Source organism: Antennarius striatus, chromosome 5 (assembly GCF_040054535.1).
Source record: "Antennarius striatus isolate MH-2024 chromosome 5, ASM4005453v1, whole genome shotgun sequence".
Lineage (NCBI taxonomy): Eukaryota > Metazoa > Chordata > Actinopteri > Lophiiformes > Antennariidae > Antennarius > Antennarius striatus.
This window is the reverse complement of record NC_090780.1, coordinates 2,884,067-2,899,491: the sequence shown is the minus strand read 5'-3', so window position 1 is coordinate 2,899,491 and position 15,425 is coordinate 2,884,067. Positions and strand designations below refer to the sequence as shown.

Below are 15,425 nucleotides of genomic sequence, written 5' to 3'. Positions count from 1 at the left end.
CCAAGAAAAACAAGCACTATGTTACAAATCAGAATTATTCAACGCTTTCCATTGACATCCCATGAACTTTTTTTTTTTTGCAATAAGTCAACAGAAGCTCAACTTGCTCTCAAGTTTGTTTGAAATTGGTTGACAAAACAACTCTTAACAATGAAGAGGAAAAGACTTGTGTAACATTTACTCTAAAATATGATCCAACTAAAACAATTGAGATGTTTACATGGCAAGAAATCTCATGTAGCAAACTTTAATTTTGGCACATCAGTTAAAAATTATTGGTATACTGAAATGTACTTACAAATTTACAATGTATTATCAAATGAAAAAAAAAGAAACAAATACATTGTAGTTTTAAGATATAAGCAATTGTGAGCAAAAATTTAGTAACAATATACTTACCAGAACACAATTAATCCTCTGATCATACTTATCCTCAAACCTTTGTGATGTGACTCAGTAAGCTTCAAATTGTTTTTCCATTCATTGTTTGAATTTGTGAGGACAGAAAGTTCATTTGTTGTAAGAGAAGGACTCCTGCTGGTGGTGGAGTGAAGTTTTAAAGATGCTGACGTGCTTCACCTCCTCCTCCTCTTCCTGTTATTCTCCTCCATCCCTTCCTATAATATACATTGCTTTTCCTCTTTCACCTCCCTCACTTCATAACTTCCATTAACCTCCACGTGCCAAAAGTGCTGCTGTCCCCTCACCTAAGAATTTCTCAGAGATGCTGACAAAGGATTGTGAAGTGAAACAACAATTTCAATCATTCGTATATTTAAAAAAATACTAAAATATTTCCACAGAACAATCCAAGTAAACAATACATTGTCTTTCCACTGATAAGGACCGATCAAACGTCATGTTGGATTACAGTATATAGTGATTAAAATTCATGTCACGAGTAAGATTTGTAATGGGACTTTAAAGTAAACCAGACAGAACTGTGGTGATCCGCAGTAAACAAAGCACTGGAATAGTCCAGACACTAAGAAGTAAAGGCATGAATTAGTTTCTATCCACAGCTAAAAGAACAGTTCTATTATGAGAACATTATGGTGTGCAAGACCACTTCAAGAATAATGTTTGGCATTCATTAATGCGTTTGCATGCATTTGTTTGTCCACAACATCTAATTTGGCAGGAGTTCTGGGCAAAAAGTAAAGCAACACTGACCAAAGCCAGTGTGGGTTCCTACTGTGAAAACATACTGAATATAACAGGTTCTACCACTCATGCTGCAAGGTTCACCGGTTGAGATCAAAAACTCTGATATGAAACACATCTATCTATTCTGTCCGTCTGTCTGTCTGTGTGACACAACAGTAACGCATTCATTTCTGAGTACTCCATTGTTCTTATTTACAGCTGAAGAAGACATTACATAACATACATAATTCACAATAGTTTGTACTTTAGGTACCTGTGCAACGTGCTGGCGTTGCATCCGGAGTGTACCCTGCCTCTTGCTTGTAGTTATCAATGATAGGCTTCAGCAGAATGCGTGCAGCTGCTTTTTGCAGATGATGTTGTCCTATTGGCCTCATTGAACCTGGATCTTCACTTTCATTTTGCAAATATATGACTTTCTTAAAAGTCTGATCTTGAACAATGCAGCCATTGAAGACACTTTAAATCCCAACCATTTGTGCAGGGAATAAATGTCAACCAATGGAGGACAATTAATCGGCCATATGGTGTTCTCTGCCAGGGTGATTAATATGTGGCTTCGCCGAAGGTGCTCTCTGTCTGCAGTTAATCACCAGGACAAATGAAGTGAGGACTGACTCAGGACTAATTACTGCTGTAAGTGTTGAAACAAATAATATCACAAGCGTAATTATTTTTCCCAGTCAGACACAGATAAACACAAACTGTGGAATCTTATTGCCAGAAGACAAATGAAGATAGGAATGATGTGAGTAGTCGAGGAAGATTGTTTTTGACAGAACGAGTAAATTATTATAATGGGGGCCAGGAAAACAGCAACATATGGAAGCAACAAACATAGAAAACCACTTTCTATAATTTGTAGAAGTTTAAGGATGTGTGAAGGTTAACACTGATTTCTGAGTGAACAGTACTTTTTAAAAAAAACAAGGCTTACATCTGCAACTTTCTTATAGCCAGTCTATATTGTTAGTTTTATTTTTAGACATGTTACCTGACTCCTTAGCAATTTATTACAAAGATAAATATGAATAGATATATCTACAGTAAAGTTACTGGAGGTAGTTGAGTTTTTGGTCTTGTATTGCAAATACATTTGTTAAGATTTAACTTTATTATATATTACATCATTTTAAAACCTTTCCGAAACGAATTACTTATTTTTTATCTGTATGATTTGTGAATTTACGGCGTGTTTATTAGCTATTTATGCTCTTTCTAAAAAACTAAAGTACAATGTCATATTAGGGATAATTAATCCTTTTTTATGCACTCGTTTCCTTTTTATGACACATAGCAAAAAGGCTACGACATTGTAAAAGACATTATTGGAGCACAAGTGTAAATTGTGTGCCCTGTGTTTTGAGGCTACAGCTCAGTTGGATGGATGGATGGATGGATGGATGGATGGATGGATGGATGGATGGATGGAAGAAAGACAGTAATAAATCATGTGATGATCATTTAGGCAGCCTGAGAGGCTCCTGTGTTGATCCGTTCGTGTGTCTGTCAGTATCTCTGGAATGCCTCAAAGTAATTACCTCAGATTTGTGGTAAATGTCAACTTGAACAGAAGTGATTAGATTTATGGTCAAATGTCGCTTGACGAAAAATAGTAAAGCCATAACTCGAGAATTGAAATGTTAATTATGCGAAAGAGCTTCCACGAATGCCGAGTAGGATAAAATGAAGTGATGGCATTTTATTAAGATTCACCTTCACCGTCTCATCATAATATTCTGGAATAACATCTTTCAGAAACAAGCACGCAACAAAAGGAAGACTGTGATTGTATTTTAGATTTGAGTTTGTGACTCTAATCCTGGATGTTCATCTTGTAGGAAAGCGATTTGTGAAGAATTTTGTGTAAACATCAATGTTTGAGGATCGGATGCTTTTTGCAGCAGGTCCTGAGACTTTATTTAAGGTACTTTATTTAAGATACTTTATGAATCCCCAGCGGGTAAATTCTTTTTGCACTCTACATATTACACACAAATACAGACTGGAGCACAAACACACACATGCACACAAAGGACCTGTAGACTTGCAATGATGGAGAAATGGTGGAGTGTAGGGTGACCACGTGGCGGCACTCTGGAAGATGTTTCTTGGGGTTTGGTGCCTTGCTTGAGGGCACCATGGCAGTACTGTAGGTCATTGCTGGGCAGTTTTCATATATCAACTGGGCATTTAAAATATCACATTTCAGACCTTCTCATCATGTCAAAAAGTCTGTCGTCTGTTTCTTTTTCTGACTGAAACCCGAGACAGAGTGACTGAATGAGTCAATACTGAATCATCAATAATGGAATAGGGCAGGAGATTTGCCCTACACTGTTTCCCAGCTTGTGCTAAACTAAGATATTTTATACATTGCATGTACTTGAGGATTTCCTCACATAGGATTGATAAATCGCACAAACTTTTGACCACTCAGAAAAAACCCCCAATATATTCACAGTCATATTCACATCTATGTCATTTCTGTGCTACTGTTACTACTACTTATTACAGACAAGAGATCATTACGTGCCTGTATCGCTGAGTGAATTCTTAATCACCTTTTCTCGGTTGGCGTGATGTGTGAAAAGACAACCAATGATTGTAAAACACAGAATGTACGTAGACCTTATCAGTATCAGTACAACAAATATGATTACAGACAGTTGTCATAAAATATAAACTATAGAAGATGTCACATTCACTCAATACAATTCAATATTAAAATATTTCCCACATCAAATTTGAAGACATTTCAATAGCTGTTGCTGCTTTGTGACATTTCTGCCTGGCTTTGCTATGAAGATCTAATCGCATCAATCCTTCCTTCAACAGGCTTCAGGCACTTCATTAGAACATATTGCACTTTGTATGGGATTGGTAGGATAGTCATTATCTTAAATATGCCATTGATTTTCTGCAGAATAAAAGAATAATTTTTGTGGTTACAAAAAAAAATCACTTGACTATAGAGAGAAATGTGTTATGTTTAAAAAGTAATTGATGTAAGAATTACTTGAATGTGAAGGCAACAATCAAAGGGACACGTTTGAGTTATATGATGTTATATGATCAAATATTTAATGATTGTTAGGGGGAAGTTGAATAATGTAGCCACAAGAGGACACAAGCCAGTGTCTTATTGTGCCGGTCCCAAGCCCGGATAAATACAGAGGGTTGCGTCAGGAAGGGCATCCGGCGTAAAACTTTTGCCAAATCAAAGATGCAAATCAAACCTATGACTTCCATACCGGATCGGTCGAGGCCCGGGTTAACAACGACCGCCATCGGCGCTGTTGACCTACAGGGCGCCGGTGGAAATTGGATTACTGTTGGTCGAAGAAGGAGAGGAGGAAAGTGCGTTCGCACGAAGAGAGAGAAGAGGAACACCAAGAGTATAGGACTGAGAGTAGGGACGTTGAATGTTGGAACTATGACAGGAAAAGGTAGAGAGTTGGTTGACATGATGCAGAGAAGGAAGGTAGACATACTGTGTGTCCAGGAGACCAGGTGGAAAGGTAGCAAGGCTAGAAGTTTAGGAGCAGGGTTCAAGTTGTTCTATTATAGTGTAGATGGGAAGAGAAATGGAGTAGGAGTTATCTTGAAGGAGGAGTTTGTTAGGAATGTCCTGGAGGTAAAAAGAGTGTCGGATAGAGTGATGAGTCTGAAGCTAGAAATAGAAGGTGTGATGTTCAATGTTGTTAGTGGGTATGCTCCACAGGTAGGATGTGAGCTGGAGGAGAAGGAAAAATTGTGGTCGGACCTTGATGAAGTGATGCAGAGCATACCTAGAAGTGAGAGAGTTGTCATTGGAGCAGACTTCAATGGACATGTTGGTGCAGGAAACAGAGGTGATGAGGAGGTGATGGGCAGGTTTGGTATCCAGGAGAGGAACACAGAAGGACATATGGTAGTTGACTTTGCAAAAAGGATGGAAATGGCTGTAGTGAATTCTTTCTTCCAGAAGAGGCAGGAACATAGGGTGACCTATAAGAGTGGAGGTAGGAGCACACAGGTAGACTAAATCTTGTGTAGACGGTGTAACCTGAAAGAGATCAGTGACTGCAAAGTAGTGGTAGGTGAGAGTGTAGCCAAACAGCATAAGATGGTGGTGTGTAGGATGACTCTGGTGGTGAGGAAGATCAAGAGGGCAAAGGCAGAGCAGAAGACGAAATGGTGGAAGCTGAAAAAGGAAGAGTGTTGCATGACTTTTAGGAAGGAGTTAAGACAGGCTCTGGGTGGTCAGGAGGTTCTTCCAGATGACTGGACAACTACAGCTAATGTGATCAGGGAGACAGGTAGGAGAGTACTTGGTGTGTCATCTGGAAGGAAAGTAGATAAGGAGACTTGGTGGTGGAATGAGGAGGTACAGGAGTGTATACAGAGAAAGAGGTTAGCCAAGAAGAAGTGGGACACTGAGAGGACTGAGGAGAGTAGACAGGAGTACAGGGAGATGCAGCGTAAGGTGAAGGTAGAGGTAGCAAAGGCCAAACAAGAAGCTTATGATGACTTGTATGCTAGGTTGGCCAGTAAGGAGGGAGAGACTGATCTATACCAGTTGGCAAGACAGAGACAAAGATGGGAAGGATGTGCAGCAGGTTAGGGTGATTAAGGATAGGGATGGAAGTCTATTGACAGGTGCCAGTAGTGTGATGGGAAGATGGAAAGAGTACTTTGAAGAATTGCTGAACGTGGAAAATGAGAGAGAACAAAGACTAGAAGAGGTGACTGTTGTGGACCAGGATGTAGCAAAGATTAGTTAGGATGAAGTGAGGAGGGCATTGAAGAGGATGAAGAGTGGAAAGGCAGTCGGTCCTGATGATATACCTGTAGAGGTTTGGAAGTGTCTAGGAGAGGTGGCAGTAGAGTTTCTGACTGGGTTGTTCAACAGGATCTTAGATAGTGAGAAGATGCCTGAGGAATGGAGGAGAAGTGTGCTGGTGCCCATTTTTAAGAACAAGGGAGATGTGCAGAGTTGTGGCAACTACAGAGGAATAAAGCTGATGAGCCATACAATGAAGTTATGGGAGAGAGTAGTGGAAGCTAGACTAAGGGCAGAAGTGAACATTTGTGAGCAGCAGTATGGTTTCATGCCAAAAAAGAGTACTACAGATGCAGTATTTGCGTTGAGGATGTTGATAGAGAAGTATAGAGAAGGCCAGAGGGAGCTGCATTGTGTTTTTGTAGATCTGGAGAAAGCTTATGACAGGGTGCCCAGAGAGGAACTGTGGTATTGTATGAGGAAGTCTGGAGTGGCAGAGAAGTATGTTAGAGCGGTGCAGGACATGTATGAGGACTGTAAGACAGTGGTGAGGTGTGCTGTAGGTGTGACAGAGGAGTTCAAGGTGGAGGTGGGACTGCATCAGGGATCAGCTCTGAGCCCCTTCTTGTTGCTATGGTGATGGACAGGCTGACAGACGAGGTTAGACAGGAATCTCCATGGACTATGATGTTTGCAGATGACATTGTGATCTGCAGTGAGAGCAGGGAACAGGTGGAGGAGAAGCTAGAGAGGTGGAGGTTTGTCCTGGAAAGGAGAGGAATGAAGGTTAGCCGCAGTAAGACAGAGTACATGTGTGTGAATGAGAGGGACCCAAGTGGAAGAGTGAGGTTACAGGGAGAAGAGATCAAGAAGGTGGAGGATTTTAAGTACTTAGGCTCAACAGTCCAGAGCAATGGAGAGTGTGGAAAAGAGGTGAAGAAGCGTGTACAGGCAGGATGGAACGGGTGGAGGAAAGTGTCAGGTGTGGTGTGTGATAGAGGAGTTTCAGCTAAAATGAAAGGAAAGGTGTACAAAACTGTGGTGAGACCAGTTTTTCCCCTTAGAGGTGCTTTTTGTGTGTTACTTTGTGGTGGCTTCTCTGTTGTTACTTTGTGTACTTGTGATTTTAGCCTGAACAGTGATTTTTTTTTATTGTTAATAAATATGGGTTCAGTTCTTCTCTGCATCTTTGTCCTGGCGTCTGTGGACACCCCATCACAACAAGAATCAAATATCTAAAAATCATGCATCTTAAGCCAATCCTGTTAAATGTTCAAGAATTAAGGCCAATGCATAAGTTTCCCTAATTTTGCTGTTAGTTACCTCACATTTTGGATTTTGGATTAAGTCCTGGAACAGTTTTCATAAGCTTGAAGTTTACTGAGTCTCAGCCTGTAGTAAAGGATGAAATTAGCATGTGACAGCATTGCATGGCACACCTTCAAAGATTCATACGGCAGTACTTTTATTTGTGTCCATATTGAATGATATTTGCAGTCTGAGAAACTTTGTAGGATGATCAGACAGGATTTTAATATCATGTTAAACAGTATTATTTAATGGCCCATAAATAACACTGTCAAAATGCACAGCTTGGCACTGAATAAAACAAAAGTGACAATTCATATTTCATTTTGTCTGAACCAAATAATACTAAATGTCACATTAAACCACGCAGCAGTATTATGTAAATATAATAAATCCAGCATAAAAGAGTATGACATAAGATTCAATCATTGCATCGTCAGTGACGGTGAGGAATGTGGGCATTTTGAAAGGCAAAACCACCAAACCGCATCCAAATGACACTGAAAGGCCGACAGCTTTCATTCTTTTCAAAGTCACTTTGAGTTAAACACTCTTTGAAGGACGAGGGAGCACAAGCTTCAGCCCGAGGTCAACTACACAGGAGGGCATATAAGAGAGGGGGATCCAGAGGAGCTTGGCGTCCCAGCCGGCGCTGTATCGGGCGCGGGGGTGGGCGGCGGTCAGAGCGTGCTCCATGCAGTTTGTCACCTTGGTAAGGTCAGAGTCACACACAGCATTCATGATCAGACGCTGGACCTTGATGTCTGGAAATTGGAATTAATTGAAAGATATTATTTAGCAAATTCAATATCAGTGAGTGTTTTTAACTTCATATGCAAATGTGTGTATAGTATAACAAGTGGGAATCATTTTAAACTCACAGAAAAAATTTGCATTTTGACAGTTTCCCTCATTCTTAACACAAAGGAATTTTAAGGGTATTATTTATTTTCTGATTGTTGAAGTGTGTGAAAGAGGTTTTTTGATCGAATTTGCTGCCTTCAGGTACAGCATAGTAACTTCTTTTTTGTGAAAATAAAGGGATTTTGTTAATGTAGAAAAACAAGAAATATCTTCAAATGTTTGCAGCATTTGTAAGTTGAGGGATTTTTTTTTTTGGTTTGTTTTATTAAGCAAATGTTCCATTTTTAATTCATTCACCAAAACATTCAGTAGAGAATAGATTTACCAGACTCCAGGTGGTCCCAGTAAACATCATTGGACTACTTACACCTATCGAGATACTTGTCTCCATAGCTGGCTTGTACTTCAGGGCTGAGCTGGTTCCACAGACGGTGCAGCTCCCTCTCGATGGGATCCAGACTCGTCACTGCTGTCTTGAAAAATCCTGGCTCAATGATGCACACGTTGATTCCAAAGTAGTTTATATCTCTCCTGAAAACAGAATTTTTTTATAAATGTCATGTTACTTTATAGTTCTTCTTTTTTTGTAACATAAATAATCACATCTCCCTTTTAGAAAGGAAGCTGTGAAGCTTCTGCCTGGAATGATTTGTCTTCAGAATAAGAATTGAAGATGTTTTTTGGAGGAAAGGAGGAGGTATAAATGGAATAAATTATTGATTATGCCCTAAAATAAATAATAAAAAAAAAAAACTGATGAGGCTGTGGAATTCTGACCTGAGGCAGTCAGAGAATGACTCTACTGCAAACTTGGAGATGCAGTAGCCCCCACCGTTCGCAGCGACCCTTCCCAGCACCGATGCCACGTTTACTATACGGCCCCTAGCCTTTTTGATGAGGGGCAGGAAGGTTATCGTCATGGCGATCACCCCAGTCATGTTGACTTTAAGTGTGCTGTGGAAATCTTCCACTTTCATCCACTCAGAAGGACCCATGGGTAATGAGCGTCCAGCATTGTTCACAATGCCCCAAAGTCCTACGAAAGGAATGATGGGTAATAAAAAAAAACAAGCAAAATACAGCGTTTGTAACAGAAGTTGTGATGTTTTATTGGGTCGAGTTACATTCAAATAATGATTATCTTCTCTCACCGTTGTCACCAACCTCCTTCTTAGTCCACTCCATGGCTTTCTGTATGCTGTCCTGATTGGTAACATCCAGCAGGACCGTCTTCAAATGAGGCCCCGCCACCCTTTTCAGGTCATCAGCCCCCTTTTCTGTGAGACAGCCAGCCAGGACATGGAAGCCTCTACGATCCAGCTTCTTGCATAGCAGGTTTCCAAAACCCGAGTCGCAGCCGGTCACAAACACGTACTTATCAGTAATGTCCTCAATCTGCAGACTGTCTCTATACAGCCACACAACGACCCACAAGACCACAAACGTTACACTGACGCACAACCAAGCGTTTTCTCTGAAAGAGAAGGGAAAGCAGAAGAAAATGATGACGGAAGGGATTCAGATTTGACAAAATAAAATCTAGATGCTTAAGCTTGGAGGATAAAAATTGTATTTACATCTTCAGTATTACCAATCGATTAGATTATGTAACGCAGCATTGGCAATTCTTACCTGAATAGATTGCAGATTAAATGTGTATCCATGCTGCTTCCTGGATTAAAATGACTTTGTGCTCACTAAAAAAAAAAAAAAAAAAAAGGTTGGTCAAGTGTTTTCAAATGGCAACGTGCCAAATCTGATTTTTGGAGGATGGAATGTAAAACAGAAGCTTATGCTTGCTCTGGGGGGTTGTGTTGGTTTTCTGTCTGTTAAAGCACTTTGAAATATCTGAGGATGCACAATATAAGTAAAAGTTGATTGATTGAGAAAAGAAGAGTCCCCATGACTGAATCTGATATAATTCTGTGTCTAAATCGTTGAATATTTTAGATAACTTGTGGGGTACACTGAGATTTTTTCACAGAGGAAGTCAAAAGAGGTGCTTGTAATATAGATCTGCTTCAGGCACATGAGAAATATTTGCTTAATGCTCTTACGGAAGAAAGAAAGGCATCTGTGAGGGAGGGAGACCAAAGCAGGGTGGGGTGCATTGTTTGGAAGCCTAACTAATGCCTGTGACCAAGCTGCTTAAGCTGCTCATTTGCTGGAAACAAATTAGTTTTCTGTCTTATTACACAGAGAAAACTTATGAGATACTTCAGACATGAAGACATGCCTGCAGACTTAAATCAGATAAAACACTCATATCGCTGCTGTTGGCAGAAATAAGGTTACAAATCAGAATTTCAAGTGTACTGAATTTCAAGTATAAAGTTAATATATCAGAATACCTCAATATTTACATAAATCAGTATGATAGGATCAGATAAATTGAATTTTAAGTTATGATTTGTGTTTGCATTTTACTTCTATTGTGGTAAATATTTAAGTTAAGTTGTGGATTAAACTGAATACTTTCCTTTATTATCTTCCATTCTACTCAGGAAGTTAGTCAGAGAAAAATACAAGTCTGACACAGAGACAACATTTCATAGTTTGACAATGAGATCATTTTTAAAAACAATCGTGTCCTACCTTTAGATGGATCCCCACAAGTTATTGTCCTCCTCACTTTTACTTTCCACTTACACTCCCGTCTTAATTCTGGGAGCCTGGTCAGAGAAACGCTTTATCCCTGTGGTTTATCCCTTACGACAGGCCCGCAATTTGTAATCCCCAATCTGTGGCCACTTGTTTTATGGGGGCTGTAGAACACACACGGAATTTTCTGTCCTCAAAGTGAACTTTTATATTACTTCAAATCATCTTTATATTTACCAGTTACTCACAAAACATCTGCATTTGACCAAAAGCATTTGACAAAAAACAAAACTGTAATTCACCTTTAAATGTACCGTACGTGTTGGTGTCCAGAGAATGAAGCCACATGTGTTGAAACATACATATAGCAACACTACAAGTAAAAGCCCATGTGCATCCTTGTGAACACGTGTGTGCTCCTATTGGTCCATTCAGTTTTGACCTTTAATATCAGTTGTAAGTGAACACAATATTTGCCGTACACTCTGAATAGTTGTCTACATTTGTGTTGTGTTGGTGAAGACGCTGAATAAGACGGGACAACTGGACAAACTGGAGAAGGCCATCACCACCCAGAATGTCAACACGAAATGCATCACCATACCACATCCGCAGCTGAGCAGCATCACCATCAAGTAACTGGGAACACCTGGTCGGTATAACCAGGTTTCTTAACCCCGCCTGTCGATTCACTGGGGGTGCGTTCACTTTCCCTAGCAGACGTGGACGACGCCTGGATTTCTGCCGAACGCCATGCTGCTACTCGTGTTATATAGCATGTCTTATATAAACTTTTGTTAAACTTCTGTATATCTCACTTATTTTCTTGCGGTACATGAGCCCGCCATAATACAACAGAATGTGGGTGAATAAGAAAAACTGTTTGTATGAATAAAACTTGATAACGAAGGAATCCTCCATTTGAATGAATGAATGAATGAATGGATGGATGGATGAAAAGATGCAAATTTCTATAGAGAACTCCCAAATTTATTCATTATTTGCATAAACCAGCTGACATGTTACATTAGTTTTCCACTCTAGCAATCAATGAATCAATGAATTGAAGTAATTGTTCATAAAATATGCCTGACCGTTACTTGTGATCGATCAGTCAACAGCATTGCACATTGTAACACAAGCTTTCTGCACATCATACATTCCATGAACTGTCTTCTATAGACAGAAGTCAGATTTCAGGACTTTCTGGCACAAAGCCTGATAGAATGCATGCATGCAATATTTAAGGGGGAAAGTCTGCAGACGGCACAGTGCTACATCATTATTATTATTTATAATCTAGTCACATGTGGGTAAAATCAGTTTTATAAAAAGATGATGGCTGGGGTGTAAATTAGACCCTTTGAAACACAGAGCATGTGATGTAAAGACCTTCATATTCATAACACATATGAAGTTCAAAGTGTGATGTCATAAAGCACAGGTCTGCTCAGGATACTCATGTAATTATGTGTTTGGTAACCAGTTAAACCAAACATCCAGTCAACGCATTAAACAGGAGTTTAATTGTAACAGCATGGCTTCTAACATAAAGAGATACGTTAGGACTTTGTGATGCTTTTTACTTACGTAATTCCATTCCAGATACAGCAGCTTCTATAAAGCCTTTTCTCTAACCTTGTTTCATATGAAAAAAACAACAACAACACTAGTGGATTGTTAAAACTTTATTAAAAAATTGCCACATCAATAAACAACATTTAAAGTCAAGCTGTACAATGCAGTCATCACTCAACATAAAAAAAAAAAGTAGACATGTACTATATAACACAGGCGTCACCCACTGAAAAGAAATTTTTCTACCAAGATATGGACAATGATTGGTTGGAATTTTATCTGTTATCCTTAAATCTATTACAAACAGGTGAATATTTTCAAATGTAATACCTTCAAGTTAATTTTTTCTTTTGTTAAATTACCAAATGCCAAAGTGTTATTTACTCACTGAAGTCATGTCTAAACAAATGTAAGTATGTCTTTTTAAAACTCCATCATCACTGCGTTCCTGCATGATTACTTCTGTTAGGTCCAAATCATTTACACCAGGGTGTAATTATGAAATGATAGAGACGTCCATGACTTCTTTCCTGCCATGAGGGGGACGCAGACGGGCAGCGGTGCTAGCATCACTTGCAGTCGGGTATCAGTGACTTCCTGTTTCATTCCAGTGTAAACCACGAAGTTCAAGATGAAGCTGATTGAACTGGACCCTTGTGAACGTACTCCAGAGCCGTGGCAATGGTTCTCATGTCCAGCTCAATACTGCGAGCCCAGTTCTCCACATCCCCGATTTCCTGTTCCAAACAGAGAATAGAGACAGAATCAGCATCACTACAGCGTACAACTACCGCTAACAGACAAACATCAGGACCAGCAACGGGCTACATTTGAAAGATTTCTATCATCCTACCAACCGTGTGGTGACAACAAAAGGTTAATGTTTGCAGAGTTGAAAGTTATGAAATGCTATAACATTCAGTTTTACAGTTCAAATCTGTTCAGATAGAAAGTCAGTGTGAAGTTTCCCTCCAAATAAAATGCTTTTAGTACACACTAAACTAAACTTGTCTGGTCAGCAATAGTCAGTGCCCTGACTACTGCTGACAAGACAACTTTTGTGCTATTATTTAACATATTTTTAACAGTAACACTGTTGTATCAAACTGACTAGTTTAATACAACAGATGATGATGATATGATGATGAAACCACTGTAAATATGGAGCAAATTCAACTTAACTCGACACAACTCTCTTAATGTACTACTCTCAAGATAATTCCTGAGAACATAATGTATAATAGACCTGGCATAACAACAAAATAACATAAAGACAATTACTAAACTTCACTTGGCAGTTGTGGGCTGATACGATGTAAAATATTGAGTAAAATTGATTATGTATACAAGAAGATTATAAAGCAGAAGAACCTTGTTTTATGTTGTTTTTGGCTGAGGTAGTTCACCGTACCTTAAGAGCCTGATTGAACCCTTCCACCATACTGATCCACTGAGCCGTCTGTTTGGAGAACTGGCTCGCCTGAACATGGAGAGTCTTCACCTCGTGGTCGAGTTTACGCTGGTTCACATATGCTTGGGCCACACTGAGGTGGAACAAAACGAAAACAAAACAAAGACAAATAAAGTACAACATAATTGCATAATGGATTATATATATCATCTGGTATATAAGAAATAATTTACGTTTGATTCATGACATGGGTCAAAAATATCTCCATTTATCCTGAAAACAAACGGCAGTGTTCGATCGAGGCTAAACCTCACCACGTCATTGAGGATTTTGGACATAATCCTTTCTATAAAAAGAACAGTTCAATAGTCTTTACATCTTACCCCTGTTCTTTAAGATTATTGTCTTGGCTTCAACATAACTATTACAAAATTAACAATCTTAATGTACTATTTGTGGTTGTGTCACACACACATAAGGCCGATTCTAATCTGTGAAGTTTGGATACATTTACTTTTTTGGTGAAAAAAAGAGGCACTGGTGGTGGGAAAAGAGTTTGGGTCAGCTTAATTAAAATATGTTAAAGAACCAGAATGCTTGGGAGAGCTGCAACCATATTCCCTAACAACATTTATTATCTATTATGATAATTTACAATGATGGTCTAAAATATTTAATCAATCACAATCCCTTGTTAAGGAGAAATTCAACATTTAGTGTTACAATTTAACAAAAAAATTGGTTTTACATCTTTTTCAGTTTGCTCTATTACTAAATATGGAGCAACTGGCTGGGATTTAAATTTAGACATCATATTGGTCACAGAATTAATCAATCTTTACTTATGTTTTATTGATTACGCTTTGACTGGAAAAAGTTATATTATGGAAATGTTGATGTTGAAAATTTCTCAAACTGTAAAGGTTTTGTTCAGACTAGTTCGCAATGACCTGACATGAATATAGAAGAGGACATCTGCAGCTTCTCGGGAAAACAATGAGTAGATTTTTCCTACCCCACGTTGAGATGATCCACAAGGGCTTCTGTCAGACACGTTGCTGCAGCGATGGCGTCACGCCTGCGTCTCTCTGTAAAGTAAAACATGAGTACAAACAGGTCATCATGCTCAGGTGAGCCCAGTCCGGTTTGTTTTTAGCTTTCATTAGCATCACAGATAAAACGTCTATCTTCTCACCCTGCAACTCCTTTCGCTCATTTTGCTTTGCCTGGTGCTCCTTCAGCAGACGGGACAACATCTTTTTAAAGCGTTAGGATTGTTTATCAGATGATTGTTTCTTAAACTAGCCGATTTACATCATGTATAGCTACCAAGATGTTAAAGATGCTAGCAGCTGACTTCGTGAAGCTATCATGTGACCAAACTCAGGAAGTAGGCGTGTCTAGAAATGGCGCGTCACGTATTACACTTTATTTATTATCCCCCAAAAAAGTGTAATCATTAAAATATTATTTGATCGAACGTTTAATGCAGCCGTCGGATCAGCTCACAAGTTGTATGGAATTCTTTATTTTGTGTTACTTGGTTTGGAAAATGTACACAGTGACGTCAATATCATTTTTGACGTCATACCTGTCAGTTTTCAAAATAAAGGTATAAATAATGAAAAACGACATATTTTGCGCTATCGCTACTGATAGTATAGTACTACTATTACTAGAAGTTGAAGAAATTATAAGGGGAAGGATGAAAACAATAAGAATCAAGAGTTG

General features: G+C 39.0%; 2 protein-coding genes across 2 annotated transcripts; both read right to left on the bottom strand.

The window, feature by feature from the left end:
* Positions 1-7,411: 7,411 nt before the first annotated feature.
* Positions 7,412-10,774, bottom strand: rdh5 (retinol dehydrogenase 5 (11-cis/9-cis)). Its single transcript, XM_068315881.1, has 6 exons — positions 10,700-10,774; positions 9,737-9,801; positions 9,256-9,578; positions 8,882-9,140; positions 8,472-8,635; positions 7,412-8,004 (listed from the first exon to the last, which is right to left on the bottom strand). The coding sequence occupies exons 2-6, from the start codon at positions 9,766-9,768 to the stop codon at positions 7,784-7,786; spliced, it is 999 nt and encodes a 332-aa protein (XP_068171982.1). The 5' UTR covers positions 9,769-9,801; positions 10,700-10,774; the 3' UTR covers positions 7,412-7,783.
* Positions 10,775-12,380: 1,606 nt separating this feature from the next.
* bloc1s1 (biogenesis of lysosomal organelles complex-1, subunit 1) lies at positions 12,381-15,064 on the bottom strand. The gene is made up of 4 exons (XM_068315806.1): positions 14,890-15,064; positions 14,710-14,782; positions 13,695-13,827; positions 12,381-13,020 (listed from the first exon to the last, which is right to left on the bottom strand). Exons 1-4 carry the CDS (start codon positions 14,948-14,950, stop codon positions 12,910-12,912), a joined length of 378 nt encoding a protein of 125 aa, XP_068171907.1. The 5' UTR covers positions 14,951-15,064; the 3' UTR covers positions 12,381-12,909.
* Between the last annotated feature and the right edge of the window lie 361 nt (positions 15,065-15,425).

Bases quoted from the DNA above. Each gene is read 5' to 3' on its own strand.
- rdh5 (XM_068315881.1), bottom strand. From the start codon at position 9,768: ATGGATACACATTTAATCTGCAATCTATTCAG. The intron at 9,141-9,255 runs GTGAGAGAAGAT...TTCCTTTCGTAG, and splicing joins GAAGGAGGTTGGTGACAACG to GACTTTGGGGCATTGTGAAC. The intron at 8,005-8,471 runs GTAAGTAGTCCA...TCCAATTTCCAG, and splicing joins AGACAAGTATCTCGATAGGT to ACATCAAGGTCCAGCGTCTG.
- bloc1s1 (XM_068315806.1), bottom strand. From the start codon at position 14,950: ATGTTGTCCCGTCTGCTGAAGGAGCACCAGGCAAAGCAAAATGAGCGA. The intron at 14,783-14,889 runs GTGAGAAGATAG...TTTACTTTACAG, and splicing joins TGAGCGAAAGGAGTTGCAGG to AGAGACGCAGGCGTGACGCC. The intron at 13,021-13,694 runs GTACGGTGAACT...TGTTTGGAACAG, and splicing joins GGTTCAATCAGGCTCTTAAG to GAAATCGGGGATGTGGAGAA.